Genomic DNA, 25,946 nt, shown 5'->3' on the forward strand with positions numbered 1-25,946 from the left:
AAACCTTAAGTTCTAAGTAAACTCAAAGTAACTATTTGCCTCCACCCCAAACTAAGCAGTTCATTAATTTAATAAACATGTACAGATTTGTACAATAACTATGTACCTGGTGCTGTCTCACGGGCTGGAGGCAGCGGTGACAAAGACGGACAGACCACCACCTGCCACCAGGAGATATATTCTATCGGGGGAGACAGACAATCCATAAACTCACAATGTTTAAATGAAGACCATTTACTATAATGACGAGGGTTCTGAAGAGAAAGAAATCATAAATAATACTTACCCAGATTTCAAGAAACAACCATGGACCTCCCCTCTCTCTAGGTCTGAAAACAGGCTGTTCAGCTTCTTGAAGGTTCTTCAGAAAATTACGCAAATTGCCCTGGAGGAGCAAACCAGAAAAACCAACCCCGTGGGTCCATAGGGGTCTGGAGGCCTGTTGGGGAGAAGGATGGGTCAGCCTGGGGCATCAGAGGCATCGAGCTCCTACTTCCACTCTTCTAGGCCTTTGCCCCGGCAGGTTTGCAAGAAGCTACCACTCACTGGGCACAGCCCAGGTGCTTTGCATGGTTTGACCAAAGCTCTCGTACCCTGAGCTGTGGGTGCTGCACCCGCTCCTCGGTTAACCTGGCAGTAAAGGGCAGGCACCCGACCGCCTCCGTATCTGTATGCTGGGGCCCAGCCCCTTACCTGCCACAGAGGGAGTGCTTGTGACATGAACAAATGGATGAACTAGTTTTCAGGCTTAAGTAAGCACTAGATTTTCCTGGTTATTCTCTCCCGAAAGGCACTCCTATGCTTACACTCCCATCAAGCATCAGATGGGGAAGCAAGATGGAACAAGGACCAAGTGTCTGGAATTACCCAGGGAATCCCAAACTTCAAATAATCTGAGCTCCATTCTAAAGCGTCATTTTCCATGTTCAAGGAACTAGAATAGCTCCTGCTTCTTCAAGCTTCTGTGCCGTTTTAATGTTAGCAGTGATAACGCCCTCCCCCGGGTGTTATCTACTGATGAGGCCTGAGAATGTGCTCTGACTACAAACCAGGTGACTCAAGCCATGAGTCCAACCATGTTAAAAAGATGCAGAGAAGGAAAATGTCTGGAAGAATAGCTTCAACAATGACCTCTGAAAGGGGAGACAGGAGGGACTTTTCTGGATTTCCCCAATTCTATGCTACAGGTATGTATTGCTTTTGTTTTTTGTTTTTTGTCTTTTTGCCATTTCTTGGGCCGCTCCCTCGGCATATGGAGGTTCCCAGGCTAGGGGTCGAATCGGAGCTGTAGCCACCGGCCTACGCCAGAGCCACAGCAACGTGGGATCCAAGCCGCGTCTGTGACCTACACCACAGCTCACGGCAACACCGGATCCTTAACCCACTGAGCAAGGCCAGGGATCGAACCCGCAACCTCATGGTTCCTAGTTGTTAACCACTGAGCCACGATGGGAACCCCTGCATTGCTTTTGAACATAAATGACACAATGGGATTTCTTCTTGGGGACATGAAAGTTCCAAGGTCAGCACCAAGGAGAAAAGTAAATGTCATCCTTGAAAATCTTTTCACTCCTCCTTAAAACTCCATGACCTGGGTCTTTAGAAGGTCACGGGTAATAATGAGCTTCTTTTGTTTTGCTTACACACCAGCCTGCTGTGGCTTTTTTTTTTTTTTTTTTTTAACTTGGAGTAGTCAGTAAAGGCCAGGGTCAAATTTGGGGGGGGGGGGTGTTGGTCAGAGGCGGGGGGAGTGAGACGTTGGTAGTGGTGAATGATGCTCTTTTTCTCACTCTCTTCCTCTGCTTCTCAGTAAACTGGCCACTGCTGAACATTTCAATGAGTCTGCAGTACAGTGAAAGAGACATTACTAGAGAGATAGCTGCAGTGTCAAAGGCAGGCGGAGGACTAATTATTCTGGGACCAAGGAGAAGGAAAAGCATCTGGCTGAAGAACTCTTTTATCACAAATAGAGCTACAGCACTGTTCTTGAGCCAGAAACTCTGAAGATCGTGGCCCAAAGTTAACACCCACAGGATAAGACAATCCTGACATGGTCCTAGAAAGGGGGATTCTAGGCCGGCCCAGCTTACTCCCCTCCCTCCACTCTCAGCATTTTAGGAGACAAACGCATTCATTCTGTACCTCTATCTGGAAGTTAAACTGGAGGCCAGTGGTAAATGCAGCATCTCAGGAGGTCTCCATGGCAGCAGTTCCAACATAGAAGAACCCACAGGGTTTTGGACAATCCCACTCTAGACCAGAAGGAAAAAAGGGATGTTGGCACAGAGGGCAAGTTCCCATCCTAACCTCACTTCAGCAGCCTGGAGGATGGGCGGGGTGGTGGGGCAGGTGACAGTGTGCTATCAGGTGGATACCCAGGCCGAGTGACACTTTGCCCACATTTGCCATTGCACTTTTCTTCTCCCACTCGCATCCCAGTGCATGCTGCCCTTACCCCTCCTGCTTCCTCCTGCCTTTGCCCCTAGCAATCTATCCACCGCACAGCATCTAAGGGTCCACTTCCACCTACAGTTAGATCATGTCCCTTCCCTGCTCCAAACCTTCAGCCACTCCCTTCTCACTCACAGTCACTGTCCTTACAATGGTGACTGGGCCATGTGCAACCCGCCCTCCTCTTTCTCTTCTCCCCTTCATTCATTCTGCTCCAGACACATCATCCTCCTTGCTGCTCCTGGACCCCACCAGGCACGCTCCCACCTCAAGGCCTTTGCATTGGCTGTTCCCTCTGCTGGGAATGCTGTTCCCTCAGATAACCATACGGCCAACTCCCTTACCTCCTTCTGGTCTTTGCTCAAATTTTACAGCTCAGGGAAGCCAGGCTGCCCCCAGCCTCTCATCATGAACCCTCTTATTTTATTTTATTTTATTTTTGGCCATGTCTGTGACATTTGGAAATTCCTGAGCCAGGTATCAAAAATCTGAGCCACGACAGTGACAATGCCAAGTCCTTAACCACTATGCCACCAGGGAACTCCCTGATCCCTTTTAACTGGCTTTCTGCTTGGTCCACAGCATGCATCACTGGTTGACATACTATATCTTTTACTTGTTTGTGTTTATTGCTTATTGTCTATCTTCCTCTCCCCACAAGTAAGCATAGGAGGCACTTACAAACACTTGGTGAATGAATGGTGGTTTCCACTAGGGATAATTAAAAAATAATTCAAGAGGGTTTCCGTTGTGTCTCAGCAGTAATGAACCCAACTAGTATCCAAGAGGATGTGGGTTTGATCCCTGACCTTGCTTAGTGGGTTAAGGATCTGGCATTGCCATGAGCTGTGGTGTAGGTCACAGATGCAGCTAGGATTCTACGTTACTATGGCTGTGGTGTAGACCAGCAGCTGCAGGTCTGGTTCAATCCCTAGCCTGGAAACTTCCATATACTGCATGTGTGGCCCTAAAAAAACACACACACACAAAATCAAGAGGCAAATCTGTCTGAGAAAGAAGGAGGGAGAAATGGCAATGTCATTTGCATTGATGGTTCATTTGACACCCACCAGCTGTAAACTGCTCCACAGGGCCCCAGGGACCTCCCTCACTCTCCTGGACCAGAGGAGACACTATGGGGAGCCACCAATGCCATGCCTCAAAATTTCCACAGTAAATGCCACTTCTGACTACATATCCATAAGAATCGAAAGCAGGGTTTCAAAAAGATATTTGTATGCCCATGTTCATAGCAGCATTATTCAAAATAGCTAAAATGTGAAGACAACCCCAGTGTTCATCCATGGATGAATGGACAAATGAAATTTGTTATGTATACAATGGAATATTATTCAGCCTTTAAAAAGGAAGAGGGGAGTTCCCATGGTGGCGCAGTGGTTAACGAATCCGACTAGGAACCATGAGGTTGCGGGTTCGGTCCCTGCCCTTGCTCAGCGGGTTAACGATCCGGTGTTGCCGTGAGCTGTGGTGTAGGTTGCAGACGCGGCTCGGATCCCGCGTTGCTGTGGCTCTGGCGTAGGCTGGTGGCTACAGCTTCGATTCGACCCCTAGCCTGGGAACCTCCATATGCCACGGGAGTGGCCCAAGAAATAGCAAAAAAAAAAAAAAAAAAAACAGGATTCTGATCCATTACAACATGAATGAAACTTCAGGACATTAGGCTAAGTGAAATCAATCAGTCACAGAAGACTCTACTTATATGAGGTACTTAGAGTTGTCAACATCATAGAGACACAAATTTGAGTCGGGGTTGCCAGGGGCTGGGGGTTGGGGGGAATGGGGAGTCATTATGTAGTAGGTACTGAGTTTCAGATTTGCAAGTTGAAATGGTCCAGAGATGGCCTGCAAAACAGTGTGATTATATCTAACACTAGTGAACTGCACACTTAAAAGTGGTTAAGACGATAAATTTTGGAGTTCCCATCATGGTGCAGCGGAAACAAATCCAACTAGGAACCATGAGGTTGCAGGTTCCATCCCTGGCCTCGCTCAGTGGGTTAAGGATCCGGCGTTGCCGTGGGCTGTGGTGTAGGTCACAGATGCAGCTCAGATCCTGTGTTGCTGTGGCTGTGGTGTAGGCCAGCAGCTCCAGCTCCAATTGGACCCCTAGCCTGGGAACTTCCACATGCTGGAGGTGTGGCCCCAAAAAGACAAAAAGACAAAAAAAAAAAAAATTTCCTGAAACTCATCAGGGAGTTTGGGTTTTTTTGAGCATTGGCTGCCCTGGACTCCTTGTCTGGAGCCTCACAATGAGTGCTGTGCTTTCCTTTACCACAAGCCGGTGTCAGGAGATTGACTTGGATGTAGATTGTCAGTAGATTCGGCTTGGATCCGGCACTGCTGTGGCTGTGGGATGGGCCTGCAGCTGCAGCTCGGATTTTGACCCCTAGCCCGGGGCCTTCCACGTGCTGAAAGTGCGGCTATAAAAATAAATTAAAAAAACGTGGAAGCCACTTCTTCGTTGTGGGGGCAGGTGTTCATTCATTCTCTCACCTACTCTGCCTGGCACAGTTCTAGGAGACAGCAGAGAACATGAGAAAAGCCACTGCCATCAGGGAGCTTTCTCTACTGAGGGAGACAGACCACAAACAAACAAATCTGTAATCCATTGTCACGTGGTGGCAAATGGACCCAAGTTTGGCTCCGGAACGACCCCAGCCCCAATTACTTCTGGGATGGGCCCAACCTGCCTCTAACTTTACTTCCTCCACTTCCCGTCTTCCAGCCAGCCTTCCCCCAAACTAACCATCGGCTGCCTCTAGCCCACGCTGGCTTTCCCGCCTTGGGCCTCAGCTCATGCTGTTTTTTCCTCGGGGTAGGTCCTCATATCCAAGAGGTGCCCTTCCTCAAAAGCACAGTTTAAAAAACAAAAATCTGTAAAGCTCTCCTGGGGGCTTTCTCTCCTGAACCCATTTCAGCCTCACACCAACCTTTCGAAGAAGAGACTGACACTGTCCCCATCTCACAGATGAGAAAACTGAGGTTCATGGAGGTGAGGGCCATACAGCTGGCAAATGGCAGGATCAGAACAGACCTGCCTAGGCACATGTGACTTCAAACCCAAGCTCTAATCCACTTTACTAAAGGGCCTCAGGGGCTGCCATGAGGCTTCCTGGATTTGTCCAGCCTGGCACCTCTGAAGCCCCCACTTTCTCTGGGATGCCTCATCTCCTCTCAGGTATAAGGGCTGGTTGCTTATGTGCCCATCTCCCCGACTAGGAGGGTCAGGGTGGAGTGGCTGATGTTCTGGACATCTGTGCTTCCCCCACCTCCCCAGCAGAGCTGTCTTATTCATTCAGGTCCAAGATAGCAGGTGCCATCACCACCTCCTTCCACCAGACCCTGCGTGACTTTTCTTTCTTTCTTTCTTTCTTTTCTTTTTTTTTAGGGCCGTGCTTGCTGCATATGTAAGTTCCCAGGCTAGGGGTCCAATTGGCGCTACAGCTGCCAGCCTATACCACAACCACAGCAACACAGGATCAGAGCTGCGTCTGTGACCTACACCACAGCTCAGAGCAACACCGGATCCTTAACCCACTGAACAAGGACAGGGATTGAACCCCCATCCTCATGGATACTAGTTGGGTTCGTTACCACTGAGCCATGACGGGCACTCCCCTGCATGACTTTTCTTGATCGAATTTGTCACCACGTGATAACGGATTACAGATTTGTTTGTGGTCTGTCTCCCTCAATAGAGAAAGCTCCCTGATGGCAGTGGCTTTTCTCATGTTCTCTGCTGTTTCCTAGAACAGTGCCTGGCAGAGTACGTGAGAGAATGAATGAACACCTGCCCCCACAACGAAGAAGTGGCTTCCACATTTTTTTAATTAATTAATTTTTATTTTTATAGCTGCACTTTCAGCTCCCTACAGCCACAGCAACGTGGGATCCAAACTGCATCTGCAACCTACACTGCAGCTTGCAGTAACGCTGGATCCTTAATCCACTGAGCAAGGCCAGATACTGAATCCCCATCCTCATGGGTACTAGTCAGGTTCTTAACCTGCTGAGCCACAATGGGAACCCCTCACAGTTTTTTTCAATGAAAGACAACACAGTTTTACATAAAGCAAGATCTGTCTGATGCAGTACATGTATGTGATGGCAGGTGTTGCAACAGCTGAAATGCTGACTGTGATGCCAGCACTCTTCAGGCTCCTTGCCCAGACTCAGCCACCCTCCCTCTGCCTCTTACATTTCCCCTTTTTTTGGTCACACCTGCAGCATGTGAAAGTTCCTGGGGCCGGGGATCAAACCCATGCCACGACAGCGACCCAGGCTGCTGCAGTGACAATGCTGGATCCTTAACCCGCTGTGCCACAAGAGAAGTCCCTTGTACATTTCCTTACTGAGAGACGTCACAGCCTTTCAACAGGGTTACTAGAGCCTCTAAATAAATACGCTCTGAATAAATACTGCACTCTTGCTTATGCTGGATTTGGCAAGGCCTCTGACTTGGGCCGCACGCTGGATCCTGCTTTACCATTCACAAAGCATGGTGGCATTATCAATGCCATGAAGTATCACAACCGCCATTGTATGATAAGAAAACAGGCCCAGAGAGGCAGAATAACATGCCCAAGATCACACAGCTAGGTTTCCAGGCTCTGAGGTCAGTTTAGGGCTTTCTTTGGTCCACTCTCTACCCACCTAGCCCAGGAGTGAAGGTGGGGGAAGCTCAGGCTGACAGAACATCTCAAACAAGGCCCATGAGGGCCCAAGGCTCAGAGGGATTGAGGCTGTGAGGTTTACTCTCTCTGCCCTCTGCTCATGCTTCGCCGGTGGGGAAGATTTCAATGGTCTTCCTCTTGGCCCAGCCCTCCCCACTCCCTCTCAGACAGAAGGGCAGTGTTTTATTCCACTCTCTGCAATGTACCTCCTCCACCCCCTCACCCTCCCAGGGCAGCGCTGGTCTTGTTGACTGCTGTACCCTCAGAGCCTAAACACATATGTGCATGTCAGTGCACATACTGACATGCAGTAGGCATTCAATAAATATTTATAGAATGAATGAATGGATGGATGCCCCCAAAGCTTAAAGGGGTTTCACTTTTCTGCCTGAAATGAGCACAGAGTTACAGAGAGGAGAAGTACTGACTCCATGTTATGCAGCAGTCTCTGGACCAAGGTCCCACGTGCAGCCCAGCTGTGCTCCTGACTCCCTGTGCCACTCTGGGTAAAGAACATGGTGAAGGCCTACTCTGAGCCAGGCACTGGGTCAGACTCTGGAGGCCGCTCACCCACGGTCTGAGGCTGATCTTCTTAGCTGCATGGTCTAGGGGAAATACTTTCAGCTCTCTGAACCTCTGCTTACCTGAGTGTAAAATCCACCCCAACAGTTAGTACTTCCTCCTCTGACACCAGGGGTCAGGATGAGGGGGCAGACCCTGTAATCTTGGGGCCTGGGCTTTTCTCCAGAGGTTATCCCCCCAGCTCCCTTGGAATTCTCAGTTTCTGCTATGAGCTCAGGGAGCTGTATGGGCAGGGAGGGGGGTTAAGAGACACCGGAGGGGCTGCGTGGGCCAAGGGGAAGCCCAGGCCTGTGACCTTGGGCAAGTCCCTTCCCTCCCCGGTCCGGAACAGCGTTCTCCCTTCTCGAGGGAGGCAGGAGACGCTGGCCTCAGTTTCCCCATGTGCCGCCCTGCGCGCGGGACTCCTCAGGGCACTTCCGGCTCGTAAGGAAAATAAGCAACCACCGGGCGGCCTCGACTCCGGGACCGTCAGCGCGGAGGGCGGGGTGGGGGCAAAGGGCCAGCGGCCCGGGAGGGGGCTGCCCGCGCGGAGACGGCGCGTTGGCGGCGGGGAGCGGCCCGGGCCTGAGCGGGCCCCTTACCTGGAGGTGTCGGCAGAGGTGAAGGCGAAGGCGAAGGCGGATCGAGTGCCCGCCCCGCCCCCGGCCCCGCCCCGGCCCCGCCCCTCGCTCACCCCCTCCCTCCGCCCGGGTGCAGGCCAGTCCCGCCGCCGCGCTGCCCGCCCCGCGCGAGCCTGGTCCTTCCGGGCTCCGGACTCCTGTCTTCGAGCTGCGAGTTCCAACCCGCTCGCCCCGCCACCACCCCGCCGCAGGGGCGCCGGCCGCAGGAAGTGCCGGGCCAGCCCGGAGCGAAAGTCAGTTTACGAGTCTGTTCGCCCTCCCGGAAGGCGCCGGGACGCCAGCACCCTGGCAGGTTCGGCTTTGCGGAAACTGCTCGCCACCGGCCACCCGCCTGCAATTCGTCAAAAGTAAATTATGTGAAAGAACCAGCTTTCCCGCATGTGCAGACAGCACTGTGAAGTTTACAGGGTGTTGAGATATCCATGTTCTCCCTGAGTTTTCTTTCTTTAACGCCGAGGTAGCGCCTTTGCGTTTGCCATGCCTGGCGCTGTGCCCCAGCTCTGCGCTCTGGAACTCACTCAAGGTGGCATCTAGGAGTCTTCCCTGACCCCCGGGGAACGTTCAGTCATAGAAAAATACTCCCTGAGCACCTACTATGTGCCAACTACTGTTCTAAATGCCAGGGAATTCCACACCAGGCCTCCAGTTCGGTTCTATTTCAACCGTAGTACTTCTCACTCTGCGGAATTATTTTCTTGATCATCCTGTTTGCAGTTTAAAAACCTGGAGACGGCTTTGCTGTGTGCCCAACCCCAGGGACTGTGCCTGGCACTTGGTAGGTGCTCAGGATCACACAATGAATGTACGAATGGATGTAACTCCTCTAGTAATCTTTTGAATTCTATCACACCTCTTCTTAAAAAAAAAAAAAAAAAAGACTTTTTTTCTTTTCTTTCTTTTTTTCTTTTTTAAATAGCCGAACCTGCGGCATATAGAAGTTCCCAGGCTAGGGGTTGAATCAGAGCTGCTGCTGCAGGCCGACGCCACAGCAACAGCTAGATCCCAGCTCCACAACTTGCAGCAACTGCCAGATCCTTCCCACTGAATGAGGCCAGGGATAGACCCTGCATCTTCATGGACACTATGTCTGAATCTAAACCTGCTGAGCCACAACGGGAACTCCTCCATCATACTTGTTCTACAGGAAAAGGAAACTGAGGCTCAGGTCACGGCTGCAGAAGCCACAGAGCTAATAATGATAAGCGCCAGAGCCAGAGCTTGGATCATTGTGGCCACAAGGTTATTACTCTTCCTCCAGGTGAAGACAACCCAGTACCATGAACAGACAAGGCCGGGGTCAGAGACCAGCTTCCAGTGCAAAGCCTGTAACTCATACTCCTCATGGAATGCTCTAGGCCACCGTGTCCTCATCTCCCCACTGGCCACTCAGGACCAAGAAGTGCAGTTCCACCTACCGACTGGGCATTGTGAGGGGCAAATGAGTTAACAGAGTTCATCCTTCAGGGGCATAGGGTGTTATATCTGAGCATGTGAGCCTTGTCAAGACGCAGTCTTAATAACCGCATGAAAGTGGATGCCCACAGAAAACCTCCAGGCAGCCCTCCTTTGCTCAGTGTCTGATGGCCCTTTCCAGCCAGGTTGGCTTTGTGGGACCAGGCACCACTCTCTACAACAGCCTTACCCTGTCTCTAGTTCTGTGAAAGACCCTGTGTTAAACCTCTTGACTCTGGACAGTGGATCAGTTACAGCCATGCTCAGTGCCCAAACTTCGCCCCATTGCCCCCTCACTGAACAGCACCCAGGACCCAACCTGTAAGCAAAGCTACGGGAAGGAGAGGTGGAGGAAGTGTATTACCCTCTGGGTGTAGGCCTTCGAGATTTGGTGTTGGAGAATAGGGGATTAGAGTGGACACAGGCAACCAATTAGGAAGCTGTCCCAATAGCCCAGGCTGGGGAAGGGACCTGTATTTATTGAGTGCCTGCTATGGGCTAAGCACAATGAAAGTGTTTCGTGAGGACTGTAAGTTCTTGCATCCTGCCCCAGACCACCCAATTTAGAATTTCTCAGGGGGGGTGGAAGCCTAGGAATTTAAATTTTAAGAAGTTCCCCTATGATTCTGATGATCAATCAGGTTTTTTTTTTTTTTTTTTTTTTTGCCATTTCTTGGGCTGCTCCTGTGGCATATGGAGGTTCCCAGGTTAGGGGTCTAATCGGAGTTGTAGCTGCCGGCCTACGCCAGAGCCACAGCAACGTGGGATCCGAGCCGCGTCTGCAACCTACACAACAGCTCATGGCAACGCCAGATGGTTAACCCACTGAGCAAGGGCAGGGATCAAACCGGCAACCTCATGGTTCCTAGTCGGATTCGTTAACCACTGTGCGCCACGACGGGAACACCCTCAATCAGGTTTGGAACAACTAAATGATTGGATTTGATTCTCCCAGAAATTAGAGAAATAACCATAAATATTGTTCAGGGACTATTATCCTTGTGGCTGGCTCTTCATGTCCCACATCTATTGTATACCATTTAATCCTTTTTAATCCTATGCATTTTATATATATATATATATTTTTTTGGTTGTGCCTGAGGCATGTGGAAGTTCCCAGGCCAGGGATTAAATCCGTACCACAGCAGCAACCCAAGCCACTGCAGTGACAACGACAGATCCTGAACCTATTGCACCACAAGAGAGCTCCCAGTTTATACTATTATTGGCCCCACTTCCCAGAGGAAGGGACTCAGGTTCAGGAGGTGTTAAAAAACTTGGCCAAGATCACTGAGGTACAAGATGGCAGAGACTGGATTTAACCCCAGATCTCGATGATTCTGCTATCCTCCCATCCCACAGGCTCAACCATCAATACAGGTTCAAAGATATTGAGATGAGTTTGGATGATGGCTCCCCAGCAGAAGAAGCTCCTTCCCTATGTCACACAATGTCAGTTCTCCCAGAATGTGAGTTGGGGCGGGCCTGGCATGGGTGTTTGTTGAATGGTACTGAGTTCTGGGGATGGTGTCACAGAAGGCAACCCCCCATCCCTTCCTGTAGAGTATCCTTGTGATGCCGTTGTTCTGAACTTGAGACCGAATGACCCAGAAGATCGTTTATGGTCACTTCTTTCCTAACAACGCTCAGAAATAAACAGAGCTACCATGGGGACGGACCGGACACACCTGCAGAGGAAGGCCAGGGTGGAGAGTGCTGTGGATGGTTTCTGGTTGCCATGGATATTGTTACATTGCTGAGCAATTTCTTGTTTGTGTTTCCAAGGCAGTCTTTGACCCAAAGAACTGAACATCTAATGGGACCATCAACTAGGATTGGGTTAGTGACAGCCATTTAGGGTCAAAGCCACTTGGGTTAATATTTTCCCTCATTGTTCTTGTGTGTTAGGTAATCATTTTGTAGTCCTCTGCCTTATCTCTTAGGAGACTTGAGTGACGACCCCTATCTGCTTCTCATCTGAGAAGGCTTGGCACTTGCCCCTGATCTGATATTTTCTAGTTGGGGTTCCCTGGTGGTACAGCAGGTTAAGGATCTGGCATTGTCACTGCTATGGCTCCGGTGGGTACTGTGGCATGGGTCCCATCCCTGGCCCAGGAATGCTGTGGGAATGGCCAAAAAATAAGATATGGATATGCATGAAATCCACATCACTGGTGGTTCGTGATATCTTTTTAGTTGGTACATGAACTTACATTAAATCACCTTGAATCATACATGAGAAAGTTACCCCCTTCCATCTTCATTCTACTGAGAACACAGGTCGATGCCCTAAATCTTTTTTTTTATGAGGTACAATTTTTTTGGTTTTTTTTGGCTGTGCCCACAGCATGTAGAAATTCCCAGGCCAGGGACTGAGCCTGAGCCACAGCAGTGATCTGAGCCACAGCCATGACAACACCAAGTACTTAACTGCTAGGCCACCAGAAAACTCCTTTTTTTGAGGTACAATTTTTATTGGTTTCTTATAAACTAAAAATCAAGGTCATTAATTAAACTCCCCAGTGTTAACATCTTACATAATAACCATTGTACTTTTTTTCAAGACTGAGAAACCAACACTGGTATATACTATTAACTAAGTTATAGACTTTATTCATTGATTTTTCTTCTAATATCCTTTTACAGTCCCAGAATCCAGTCTGGGATACCGCTCTGCACTTAGTGTTATTTATTTTTTGTTTTCATTTTTAAAATATTTTAGCAGTTCCTGTCATGGTTCAGCGGAAACAAATCTGTCTAGTCTCTATGAGGATGCGGTTTCGATCCCTGGCCTCACTCAGTGGGTTAAGGATCAGGCGTTGCCATGAGCTGTGGTGTAGACTGCAGACTCAGCTTGGATCCCACATTTCTGTAGCTGTGGTGTAGCCCAGCTACAGCTCTGATTCGACCCCTAGCCTGGGAACTTCCAGACACCACAGGTGTGGCTGTAAAAAAAAAAAAATTATATATATATAGATATATATCTTTTACTACCTTTTTTTTTTTTTTTAAGCCACACCTGCAGCATGTAGAAATTCTTGGACCAGGGATAGAACCTGCGCCACAGCAGCAACCCTAGCTGCTCCAACGACAATGCTGGATCCTTAACCCACGGTGCCATGAGAGAACTCTTTTATTACTTTCTATGATGGCAAATGATCCTTTAAAAAAAATTATGACAGTGATATGGTTCCTTTTATTTTATTTTTTATTATTTTTTTCTTTTTATGGTCACACCTGTGGCATATGGAAGTTCCTGGGCCAGGGGTCGAATAAGAACCGCAGCTGCAGCCTACACCACAGCCATGGCAACACCGGATCCAAGCTGCATCTGTGATCTACACTGTAGCTTGAGGCAACGCCACATCCTTAACCCACTGAGCAAGGCCAGGTTTGGACCTGCATCGTCACAGAGACGATGTTGGGTCATTAATCTGCTGAGCCACAAAGGGAACTCCTGATACAATATTAAAAACACGAAGCAAAATGAGATTACTTCAAAAAAACAATGATAGTAAAAATGGTATGTAAATACAGCAAAAAATTTTCAGTTTCCCCTGTGTTAACTTCGTCTGTGGAAATATTCTCCCCCTGACCGGCAAGATGGTCATCAGCCAAACTGGTTTCCCCCACTAGTCATTAGAAGGCACATTTCCTTTAGGATGACTGCTCACTGCTGTGTCAAATGTGTGGCCCAAATCAGAATGACAATGATGATTTATGGCACATAAAATCCAGTTGGCCCCAAAGCGCAAGGTCTAAGCCCCTTCCATCTTTCATCATCACCAGCATGTTGGCTGTCGTCTTTCACTGTATTATCCTATGGCCCAAGGATGGCTCCCTCAGTGGCAAGCATCCTTCAGCACTCGTGCTCAAGAGCAGAAAAAAGGGGAGCTCTCCTCATGAGCCTTGCCTCCTGGGTTCCTCTCCCATGGTCAAGGTGCAAATGATTTCCCAGAAATGGGGATCACACGTCGGGATCACATGACCACCCCTGACTGCAAGGAATCTGGGAAAGCCAGGAATTTGGCAGAGGGGACTGGCTCAGATCCCCACGGGCAGGAACAGTCCAGGTCTTTGCGGAGATAGGGGCAAGAACACAAAGTGGTAAATAAAACATAATCTGATCTTCCAGCCTGACAGACACACCTTTAAAACCTTGTGGTAGATCAGGTGTGAATGTAGAATCCTTCAGCTTTTGGGACTTCCATGCCAGTATGTGGCTCGTGGCTCCTGGCTCCCTGGCCATCTTCCTTCCTTTCCCATCCCTAGTTCCATCCTGTGCCACGTAAGATCTTACACGCAGGTGTGTGGACACTCCAGCCCACGCATCCAGGTTCTGCCTACCCCTCTTGCAAACAGCTGCCCCTGGGCCACTCCTTAGGGATGTGGGTAGTGGGAGAATGGGTCAAGGAAGACACTCCCTCCTACAGGCTGGAAGTGGGCTTGGGGCTGTTTGGACAGGGAATATTGGGGTACTAGGCACGCAGAGTGAGGCCTTAAGTGGGCCCATCCTCTTGGCCTTGTAGACTCCTCTATCCATCAGGATGGGCATGGCTGGAGGAGGCCATAGGGCCGTCTAAAGGGTGGGACCCAGAACAGAGTCTACTCTCACCAGTATTGACTGGACGCATTGCTGCACAGACAAAACCAGGTTTCTCTGAGGACAGAGGTGGAAAGGCCATTGAGCAGGTGTCTGCTCCAGGGTAAGCTCCGTGGGGCCAGGGGTCTTAGGTCTTAGTGACCCTCATCTCCCTGGGGCCTGACCCAATGGCTAGTGAATATAGGGCCCCATAGGGTTAGGTGTTCAATAAATACTTATTGAATGGGTGAGTGAGTGAATGAATGAATGCATATCTCTATCAGTACTGTTTGAAACTCCTGCATCCCCTCACACAGGGATGCGAGCTGTTTGAGGCCAAGTCCCAAGGAAATTTTGTTCAAGGTCCATTGTAGGGCAAAGCCCGTAACTCTTGACACCATTCCCGCTGTACCCCACTCCCCGCCATGCCCACCCCCAGTGGACACAACTTTTCCTGTCCACAGCCACAGGCTTCCCCCTCGGGATCAGCCGGCAAGTCTGCTATGGCTATTTTAGAATATGAGGGCTGCTAGGTAACTGAACACTTCCAAGCGAAGCCTTTCACACATGCAGGAGGGAGTCCACAGCCTGGCATACAAGACCCCTCCATCAACAGGCCCAGCCTTCTTCCCTGTTCCTGACATATTCCTGTTTTTTTTTTTTTTTTTTTGCTTTTTAGGGCCGCACCTGTAGCATATGGAGGTTCCCAGGCTAGGGGTCGAATTAGAACTACAGCTGCCGGCCTACGCCACAGCCACAGCCATGCCAGATCCGAGTCACGTTTGCAACCTACACCACAGCTCATGGCAACGCCGGATCCTTAACCCACTGAAGAGACCAGGATAGAACCTGCATCCGTGGGGTTCCCAGTCAGATTCGTTTCTGCTGCGCCACAACGGGAACTCGCTATTCCTGATCTTGACAGGCCCACTCTCTTCCCCGGAACCTGCTATGCATTTTCCAACTTCCACGCTTTTTCCCCACTCTTCTGGCAATGCTCTCATTCATCCTGTTCTTTCCGGTTATTCAAATCAAACCTTTGCTTCAGAACCCAGCCTGTATCCTTCCTGAGGCTTGCCCTGGCTCCCCAAACCCCCTTCCTGGAGTCTTCCCTAGGAATTCACAGAGGCCATGTCCTTCCCTGGGGCGCTCTTCCATTTAACATTCAATGGAGGTTGTAAGCCCCACGGAGCACTAGGTCTTAGGGGAAGGGATGCGGAGCTCTCAGTATCCTCTGGGTAGCTAGCTTATTTAAGGGAGGGATATTGAAGGAAGTGACAGGCAGCGTCATGGACAGGTGGGACAGGCAAAGAGCCAGACCTCACTGAGATTGGTGAGTTGGGGAGTCAGGACCTGGGAGACTTCTCTCTGCCTCTCAGAGGCCACAAGGCCACCCTCTTGTCTGCCTCTGTGAGTATCAGCTCACACCCAGCTTCCTACTTTGACATGCAGCTGGCTCCATAATGGCTATCTTAGCTTTCACTCTATGTGACCTCGGGACTCAAGCATCCACAAATGGTTCAGGGCTCCTTTGCCTACAAGTGAAACAGCACAGTCAAAATTGTTTAAGCAAAGAAAGGAACTTTGTTAAGTCATGGAACTGTTGAAAAGTCCAGAAGAAATCAGGTTTCAGGCATGGCCAGATCTAGGTACTCAAGTATATGATTAGAAAACTCTTATCACTGGGTTGGCTTCACCCATAGGAAAAGACTTCCTTTGGTTGGCAAGATGGTCACTGGAAAGTCCAGCTAAACAGTCTACCAGTTTAGCAGCTCTGGCAGAGAAAACACTTCCTCCAGGTAGCTTCAGTAATATTCCTGGGTAGAGCTCTCATTGGTTTAGCTTTGAACCAGACTCTGTGGCCAGGGGACATGATGCTTTGATCAGCAGGTTTGGAATACATACTCTACCCACAAAAGGCAAAAATAGTATAATTACTATCAGAACCCACTTGGACTGAGATTGGGTGGGGAGGAGACAAGCCTCTCAAAGAGGGCCCCAATCAAGCTGGAGTTCACCTCTAATTAGCTGTGGTGGTCTGGAGATTGGTTCACACACCTACTTCTCACCTAGCCTCTCTGCAGGGTGATCAACTACTCTCTGTCTGCTCATCGCCCCTCATTCTTCTGTGAATTGCATCCTCTTTTGTGTGAGGTCCTTCTGCCCAATCATAAGATTCTCCTGGGGCTGCCAATCACAGCCCTGCTGGTCACAGAGGAGGGCATGTGACCCAAGGTGACCAGAGTCCTTCCTTGGTATTTTTTTTTTTTAATCATTTAACAAAAGGAAGAAAGTCTGTTCCTTTCTTTCTGGAGGTGAAGCTAGGAAGACATGAGTAGGAGCTGGTCAACTTTCCAAAGTCATGGAAGAAGCTGGTTGGAGAGAACGAGACCAAATATAGAGAGAGGAGATAGAAATGGAGAGAAAATGTCTTAACGAAGGCACATGCCTTAGTTTCATCATTGCCAAGGCCCAACAGGAACCTGCTTTGGCCACCATTTGGTTGAACAAGCCAATATATTCATCTTTTTGCCTAATTTGGACAGGTGGTGTTTCTTGCGCATGTCGTGTGTGCTGGTTACACTGTGCTAAAGGGACCTGAGGGTTCACTCAATGAATAAATGGCTCAAGGACTAGAGCTTTGGGGACAATCTGCTCTCTTGCTGCCACTTTAAAACATTCATCTCTGGGAGTTCCCGTCGTGGCACAGTGGAAATGCATCCGACTAGGAACTATGAGGTATCGAGTTCGATCCCTGGCCTCACTCAGCAGGTTAAGGATCTGGTGTTGCCATGATCTATGGTGTAGGTTGTAGACGCTGCTCAGATCTGGTGTTGCTGTGGCTGCAGTGTAGACTGGCGGCAACAGCTCCGATTGGACCCTTAGCCTTGGAACCTCCATATGCTGCGGGTGTGGCCCTAGAAAGACACACACCCAAAAAACCCCAAAAACCTAGTGATAAAGGTGAGATAAACCTTTCATCTCACCTTTATCACTAGCCCCAGTTTTTGCAAAGATCATATAATCTATAGCATGTGATATGTATGCCTCTCAAGAGGTGATATGTATGAGATAGAGATGCCTCTGAAGAAGTAGGTAGAGGAAGGACCACGTTTCCCAGCTGGAGTAGTGGTTGGTGTAGTGGTCACTGGTGGAAGTCTCCCCTCGAAAAGATTAGCCACAGGGCCGTTTCCTCAGTAAGCGGGATGGAGGTAGGGGGCATGGGGAGACAGCTAAATATAAGACAGTCAAAAGAAAGAAGACAAATGTTCACTATTGTCCCGTTGTCTTTGAGCAAACACGCTCTTATGGTGGGTTCCCCAAGCAGCCAGAAAGACATGCCTTCCTGCTTCTCAATGCAGACAGGCTGCCAGAGAGCAGCGTAGGGCAGTGGGAAATGCAGACACCGCTTTAAAGTCAAAAAGTAGGTTCAAATTCTGGTATGTTACTCAATTGCTTCTAACCTTAAGGCCAGGGATCTCAATGACTTGGGTTTTAACCCTTTAATCTGTGAAATGGGAATAATGATTCAGTAATTCTCACATGGTTGTTGCAAAGACTAAGGATAATTTTGGAACTGTGGGCTCTGATTCCAACTCTACATTGGGCACTGTTTGGGGGGAAATCATAGGGTTTTTCTGAGCCTCGATTTCACATCTACCAAATGGGAGTAGGACTTGATCTTGGGAATCAATCAGACTTGACTTTGAGCTTGACATTGCTACATATATGCCACAAGACTCTGGTCAAGTTTATTATCTGAACTCAAAGTAGCCCTGCCAAGGGACCTGGGGCAAGCACTGGCATAGGATAAGTGCTGTATTGGTTCCTAGGACTGCAGATGCAGGTGTCACAATCCCTTGTCCCTTAGACAACAAAAACTTCTTGTCTCACACAGTTCTGGAGGAAACAAATCCAAGATCAAGGTGTCAGCCAGGTTGCTTCCTGCTGAGAGCCCTGAGGGAGAATCTATTCTGGGACTCTCTCCTCCATCCTGATTGTTTTCTGGTCACCGTTGGCATTCCTTGGTTTATAGAAACATAACCCTGGCTGCTGCCTTCACCTTTGGCTGTGTTCTTGCTGTGTACCTTCTGCTGTCTTTCTTCACATGTGTTTGTCTACACGTCTAAACTTACCCTTTTTATAAGGACACCAGTCCTATTGGATTAGGACCCACTCCCAATGACCTCATTTTAATTATCTTCATAAAACCCTATTTCCAAATAAGGTCACATTCTGAGATAGTGTGGGTTAGGCTTTGACATAGCTTTTGCAACATATAACAGTGCTTTGCACTTGTTAATTTTCCTTCTTTATCAAGGTTCTTTATCAAATAAGATTAAATACCTTGTCTAGTACCTGGCACAGAGCAGAACCTCAATAAATATTTGTTGAATAAATGCATGGCTAGATTTTAGATTCCATGGGGTCCTGGATTTTTCAGAGTTCTCTCCTGACCCAAGAAATATTCTCCCTTAAAAAAAGTGACTGCAGGGAGTTCCCATCATGGCTCAGTGGTTAACGAATCCGACTAGGAACCATGAGGTTGTAGGTTCGATCCCTGGCCTTGCTCAGTGGGTTAAGGATCCGGCGTTGCCATGAGCTGTGGTGTAGGTTGCAGACGCGGCTTGGATCTGGCGTTGCTGGGGCTCTGGCATAGGCCAGAGGCTACAGCTCCGATTTGACCGCTCGCCTAGGAACCTCCATATGCCGCAGGAGTGGCCCTAGAAAAGGCGAAAAGACAAAAAAAAAATTAAAGATGAAAAAGTAAAGTGACTTCAGGAGTTCCCATTGTGGCTCAACAGAAACAAATCTGACTAGTATCCATGAGGCCTCTCTCAGTGGGTTAAGGATCTGGCATTGCCGTGAGCTGTGGTGCAGGTGGCAGATGAGGCTTGGATCCCTCGTTGCTGTGGCTGTGGTGTAGGCCAGCAGCTGTAACTCCAATTTGACTGCTAGACTGGGAACTTCCATATGGCTTGGATTCGTGCCTAAAAAGAAAACAAAAGTGACTTCAGGTTTCTCAGACCATAATTTAAAATTCGTAAGAATAGCTCCAGGCAGATTCAAGAACCCAGATCTCATTTCTCTTTGAATGTGCGCTTGGCCTTTCCCAGAGCCTGGGAGATTGCAAGAAGGTCCCTTATTCCTGGAAATGTTTTCCATTGCCACAAAGAATTAATTGTTCCAGAAAAAACTGGAAAACTTCCTCCAGTCATTTGAAAAGAGGTCCCAATGATGAACAGGTGCTGGAGGGTGAGCTGAGAACAGGGCTGTGGGTAATGGGACAAGTGAACTCCCACGACCTTCTGTCACAGGCACTCTCTGAGTTCCCACCCAAAGTGGGGGGATCCCATCTCTTCTTCATTCTCCACCCTCAGGCCAGGAGGCCCACATACCGTGAGCACTTACAATGTGCTGGGACTGTTTCATCTGACACTGCAACATGCCTCAAAGTCTCAGCTCTGCAGTTGGACTTCTGCAGTCTGCTCTTGGTGCCAGCGCTGCCTCGCTGAGCCAGTTACTTAACCTCTCTGTGCCTCAGCATCGCTGCTGGTAATTTGGAGGGAATCATAACCTACTTTATAACTTATGTGTTAACTATGTAATGCACTTCACACTGTGCATTCAAATCATGTTAGCCACTATTGTTTTCTTATATCACTGAAGACATTGCGGATGTGGAAGCTGATGATGGAACAGGTAAATTCTAGCATCCAGGTTTTAATAAGTTTCCTTATTAATAAGATTGAATAGGGGCTCCTATTGCGGCTCAGTGGGTTAAGAACCCGACGTAGCATCTATGAGGAGGTGGGTTCCATCCCTGGCCTCGATCAGTGGGTTGAGGATCCGATGTGGCTGCAAGCTGGGGCCTTGATCACAGATGCGGCTCGGATCTGGTGTTGCTGTGGCTGTGGTGTAGGCCTGCAGCTACAGTTCTGATTAGACCCCTTTCCATTACGCCACAGGTGCTAGCCCTAAAAAGAAAAAAAGAAAAAAAAGATTGAATAAAATAGGGTGGGTCTGTCTGTTCTCATTATTCCTAGAAGGGCTTTCTAAAACCCAGCCTATCTCTCTGTCCTTGTCCTCTCCCTTCCTTCTTCACCTCCTTAGCATCCCAAGTGCTCACCCAGGGATTATTTCACTAATTCCCCCACAACCCTATGAGATACGTCTTCTAACCTGTTTCATGGCTAAGGAATCTGAGATGCAGAGAGGCACGGTGACTTCTAAGCGGTGAGAATAGAATTCAAGCCAACTCAGTCCGACTCCAAGGCCACGACTAGTGAGATGAGGCTGATGGGGATGAAACTTGGGCTCTCCTCACACTTCCTCTCCCTCCTTAGGACCTAAGCACAGAGTTCTCCACCACGTTGGCCCACCCTGGACAAGGGTCCCACTCTCACTGGCTTCTCCATCCCATCCAGGCTGGCCCCCTGCTCTCTGGCAAACCCTACAGGCCCTGGGGAACCTGCTCACCCAAGGGGGTTAAGGACTGATGGTAAAGGCAGCCTGTTGGGACCTGGGAGTCTCATCCAGTAGCATTATGAATCCTTGTGGAGGCCCGGGAGGGGCGTGGCATCCTCCCCCACTTTACTGGGGAGCGAATTAAGGCTCAGAGAAATTCTATGGCTTCTACTGGTCACACACTGAGTCAGAGCCTTGGCCTGCCTCTCTTCTTCCTTCCTTCCTCCCTGCTTCCCTCCCTCTCTCTCTCTCCTTCTTTCTTCTCTCTTCCGCTCTCTCTTCTTTTCCTTCTTTCTCCCTTCCTTCCTTTCCTTCTCTTTCTTTCCTTTTTCTTTCTTTCCTTTCTTCCTTCCTTCTTTCCTTTCTTTCCTTCCTTCCTTCCTTTCCTTCCTTCCTTCCTTCCTTCCTTCCTTCCTTCCTTCCTTCCTTCCTTCCTTTCTCTTTCTCTCTTTCTCTCTCTCTCTCTCCCTCCCTCCCTCCCTCTCTCTCTCTTTCTTCGCCACCCCACAGCATAAGGAGTTCAGGGATCAGATTCAAGCTGCAGTTGCAACTATGCCGCGCTGTGGCAAGGCGGTATCCTTAACCCACTGTGCTGGGCTGGGGAGCAAACTTGGCATTGATTTAACTCCCAAGACGCTGCCGCCAATCCCATTTTGCCACAGCTGGAACTCCCTGCCTCTCTACTTTCTTCCACTCGCACCTGTTTGCAGCAGTGCCTATTTCCTCTGCTCCTCTCCAGGGCAGCCCCGGCCCAAACTGGCCTCTGCTGCTCTCTGTCCCAGCACTAGCAGCAGCCAGAAGGTACCCAGGACTGGCTGGGCTTTAAGATAATGGGACAGAAGTGTCAGAACATCTTGGCCCCATGGGGACAGAGGGCACACTTCAAGGAGGCTGAGAAGGGGTGGTAAAAATCGGGAAAGCCATTTCATTTCATCACTCCCTTTTCTTTCTCTTAGCATAGACAACAGGTTCTAGAATTCTTTGGCCTCTCTGAGCCCCTGACTACTGATATTTGCAGGCTTCTCAGGTTAGTCTCCTTTTCTCCCACACAAGCCCCCAAGCAGTGACCAGCTTCCGGGTTGTTCTGGAATGGCAGGCAAAGGAGGCAGCATGTTGGAGCAGAAAGAACCCTGAATTGATTTCCTGGGGGCTCTGGTTGTGGCTGGCTGTGTAACCTTAGGCAGATGAATTCACCTCTCTGATCCTATCTCTTCATTGGCAAGATGGTCTCTATGTCATAAGGTTGTTATGAAGACTTGGCTATATAATGGACATAAAGAAGGAGTTCCCGTCGTGGCTCAGTGGTTAATGAATCCGACTAGGAACCATGAGGTTGCAGGTTCAATCCCTGGCCTTGCTCAGTGGGTTAAGGGTCCAGTGTTGCTGTGAACTGTGGTGTAGGTCGCAGACACGGCTCAGATCCTGAATTGCTGTGGCTGTGGTGTAGGCTGGCAGCTGCAGCTCCAATTTGACCCCTAGCCTGGGAACCTCCATATGCCACGGACACGGCCCTAGAAAAGACAAAAAAATACAAAATAAATTTTTAAAAAGTGGCTAATGCAATGCTTGGCACATAGTGAGCACTCAGGAAACATGAATCCACCATTTCTTTGGTAGAATGGGTGTTGTCATTTGTAACTGAAAGCTCGGTGGAGGTTATCTGCTTGCTGGAGGGTCCAAGAACTAGATGGGTGGGAGTGGAGGGGAACGAGGAGAGAAGGTTCATTCCCTGTCATGCTGGCAACCATCCCAAACTGCACATGCCTGAGGCCAGGTCTGGAAATGCCAAATAATTCTCGTCATTTATTCATCCCAGGGAGACAGGGTGTTCTCCAGGCCCACTTGGCCTTGGCTTGAGAGCGTCGGCACAGGTAAGCCCACACGCATTCGGCCACTCGCCCTTCCAGCACCAGGAATTAGTAAGGCCAATAGCGTGGATGTCACAAAGTTGCCCTGGAAGTAACTTATAGGAAAAAGAAAGGAGTTCCCTTGTGGCTCAGTGGGTTAAGGATCTGGTGTGGTCACTGCTGTGGCTCTGGTTACAGCTGTGGCGTGGGCAGGGGACTTTTGCATGGCATAGGTGCAGCCCCCATCCCCCCAAAAGTAAGACCTTTTTCCTTTTTTTTTTCACATTGCAAGAACAGCTAATGGCATATTTTGACTTTTCTTTGTGGGACTCCACAGGGGATGTGACTCATGCTCATTGTGTAGGGACCCAGCAGTGCCCTCAGCTTCTTTGCTTCAGGGGACTTAGGAATAATCCAGTCCTACTAGCTCATTTTGGGGAAATGAGGTGCAGAGAGCTGAAAGGCATTGCTCAGCAACACACACCCAACCACTGGGCCAGGGCCAATGACCCCTCCCTCCCTGTGATGTGGTGGTGGTATTCTCCCATCCTTTCCTGGCAAAGGTACCATCGCCCTGAACAAGCATCCAGCCTGCACCTGTCATTCCACCAGAAAGAAAGGGGGGCGGGAGGGACAATGGAGTGTGCCCAGCGAGCCTGTCCGAGGTTTCCGGTCTGCTTCCCAATTATGGGGCCTTTGGAAGAAAAAAACGTGACATTTCTCACCTTTCACTCCCCTGCACTCCATGGGTCCCCCATGGCTGATGCCTGACCTTGGCAGCCATAGAAGGTCAATCCCTCTTGCAGAAGCTTCCTCTCTATTATGGAGCAGAAATGGTGGAGAGAAGACGTATAAGTCTTTCAGATGACCAGGACTCTCAGGGGGAGGCAGGAAAGGTGGGGTTATTGGAGAGGACCGTTGCATTTATGGAGCCTCTTATCTTTATGGCAAAAGCTCAGATGGGCACTGAGATGCAATAATGAAGAAATCAACACCCATAAAGTTTTGGTTCAAGAGTGTGGGGCTGTGTGCATCAGATGATGTTATTGATGGTGGGCGGGGGTGGGGGGATTCCTTGTAACCCTGAGATTTTCTGATGACATGGAGCTGAGAAATCCTGGTGGAGCTGCTGGGAATAAATTCCCAGATCCACTTGTGTTCTCTCCAGTCCTCCCCAGCTTGCCAACCAAAGGTGGTCACCCACCCCGCTGCAGCAGAGGTACCAGTCCTACACACAATTCTTTCCCTTCATCCTTGGGGGCAGTCTAAAGAGAGATCTGAACCACCAGGACCTTTGCGGAGGTGGGATGGGCATGAGACAGGCAGAATCGGGGGACTCGGGAGGACTTCCTGTGGGCTCTGGCTTTCCAGGAGGGAAATGCGCACCAGCCAGAAATATAACAAACTGCCCCCCCCAACCAAACCAAAGAAAACCAAGAAAAGGCCAGATACATAAATTGCAAAAAAAAAAAAAGTTCTGTTCTATTTGTTCTGCAATAACATCAATATTTGCAATACTTTCATCAAGGTGCAAACCAGGAACATTGGAAGAAGAGGAAGAGGATCCTCCCCCCTTGAGGCATTCAAATCCCTTGTGTCCCTTCCTTCATCCCCAGCTAGCTGTGCTGTAGCCTGGGCCGGCAAAAGTCTGTCGTCCAAGCACACAGTTCTTGACCCAAGACAGCCATTCTGGCTTTGGCTTGCAAGTCCTGCTTTCATCTCCCAAGGGAGCCGGTCAGATGTGTAGCCCCTTACCCTGTTCCCTGTGCCAGTAAGCGGGCCGCAGAGGCAGAAGGTGGTGCAGGGACCACCCGTCAGAGCGTGCTCAGGCAATGGAGGCGATCTCGCTGTGTTTCCACTCTCTGCAGAAGAGGGTCCTGGCGGAGGGCCAGCAGCAGTTGCCCTGGCTGTTGGGGTGACAGCAAAAAATCATAGACAGCAGCAGGGCCAGGGCGACGAGGAAGCTGAGCACCCATCGGATGACGCCTGGGTAGATGAAGGGCAGGATGAGGGCGATGAGCAAGACCAGGAGGAGCAGGTGTGCCGCCAGGCGCCGGGCTGCCATGCTGTTGGCACTCGCCACGTCCTGCTCATCTTCTGCTAAGCTGGGGTGTCCTGCAGTCAAGGTGGTCCCATTTGCCAGCCCCTGAGGACAGAGTCGCACCTCGGGGCCTGGCCGGGCCAGCCACCCCAGCACGGCCTCCTGGTCACGCAGGGTGCAGACGAGGCCCCCGGGGACGGCGGTGGCCTGGCGGCACAGTGGGCAGGTGATGGACCAGGTGTCATCCTGCACGTACAGCAGCAGCTTCAGGCAGACGGCACAGAAAGCATGCTGGCAGCCCAGGAGCTTTGGTGTCCGGGCACTGCTGTAGGGCTCCCGGCACACCAGGCACTCCAGGTCGCAATCTGTGGAGCCGCGATGACCCCCAGCGGGGCCCTCGGTGTTGGAGGTGGTGGCTTCTTTGGAGAGAAGCTGGGGCTGCTGCGGAAACCCAGTGCTGGCCATTCTGGGCACGGTGGCCACTGGGACGCAGCAGCTCAGGGCCTGAACATTGACAGGGAGTGTCCGCTGCTGTCCGTGGGACGTGGATGTGGTCTGACCTCAGGCTGGGTGTCTCAAGTCTCCTTTTCCTTCTTGTCATCAGCTGTCTGGCTCCACTCTCCCAGGGCTGCTCAGCTTGTTTCTTGGCTCACGTTGTCCCTTCAGTTATTATTATTTCTTTCCTTGAAACCCAGGGTTAATCAGTAACTTGCGGGCCTGGAGACTTTGAATTGCCTGATAGAAGGGCCAAGGGGGCAGGGCCAGGGCATGAATCAGGATTCTCCTGTTGGGGCCCGTGCCTCATGAGTGCCCTGGGGACCAGGGCTTGTGAGCTTTGGGATGTTTAGAATCCCGCCCCTCTCCCACCCCACCCAGGAGCCTTTTAAGATGCAGATTTCTAGGTCTCAGCCCCAGTGATGGAGATTCAGCAAGGTCTGGATGGGATCTCAGAACGTGCACAGTTGACAAACATCATCACGATTTGAACACAGGTGGACCTGCCCTGGTGGGTTTCAGACAAAACCAGCTGGATGTCGGGATTGGCAGAAAACATTTCATTTGGGCTTTGAGCACATTTGCAAGCAGGTGGCCTCGTGAAGAAGAGAGAAGTGATGGGAAAAGTATCCTGAGTAGCTGGGGGAGAAAGTCCAGCCAAACATAGTAAAACCCAAACCACCCACAGGTGTTTAGCATCTGCTACTGCCATCC

The 25,946-nt window shown here is 49.9% G+C and overlaps 2 protein-coding genes across 5 annotated transcripts in view; both read right to left on the minus strand.

The window, feature by feature from the left end:
• The window catches only part of TMCO4 (transmembrane and coiled-coil domains 4), an 86,588-nt gene extending 78,216 nt beyond the window's left edge, over window positions 1–8,372 (minus strand). For 2 of the 4 annotated variants that reach the window (XM_047792217.1, XM_047792214.1), the window contains exons 1-3: window positions 8,309–8,372; window positions 2,143–2,252; window positions 287–439 (exon numbers count right to left, since the gene is read on the minus strand). The gene's annotated coding sequence lies outside the window, so the exon portion shown is untranslated. Of the gene's footprint in view, window positions 1–106; window positions 182–286; window positions 440–2,142; window positions 2,253–8,308 lie in introns of all 4 variants that reach the window. The other 2 variants (XM_047792215.1, XM_047792216.1) reach the window with 2 other exon arrangements.
• Window positions 8,373–24,157: 15,785 nt separating this feature from the next.
• Window positions 24,158–25,371, minus strand: RNF186 (ring finger protein 186). The gene has a single exon (XM_047789892.1). The coding sequence runs from the start codon at window positions 25,200–25,202 to the stop codon at window positions 24,522–24,524; it is 681 nt and encodes a 226-aa protein (XP_047645848.1). The 5' UTR covers window positions 25,203–25,371; the 3' UTR covers window positions 24,158–24,521.
• Window positions 25,372–25,946: the final 575 nt, after the last annotated feature.

Source organism: Phacochoerus africanus, chromosome 8 (assembly GCF_016906955.1).
Source record: "Phacochoerus africanus isolate WHEZ1 chromosome 8, ROS_Pafr_v1, whole genome shotgun sequence".
Classification (NCBI taxonomy): Eukaryota; Metazoa; Chordata; class Mammalia; order Artiodactyla; family Suidae; genus Phacochoerus; species Phacochoerus africanus.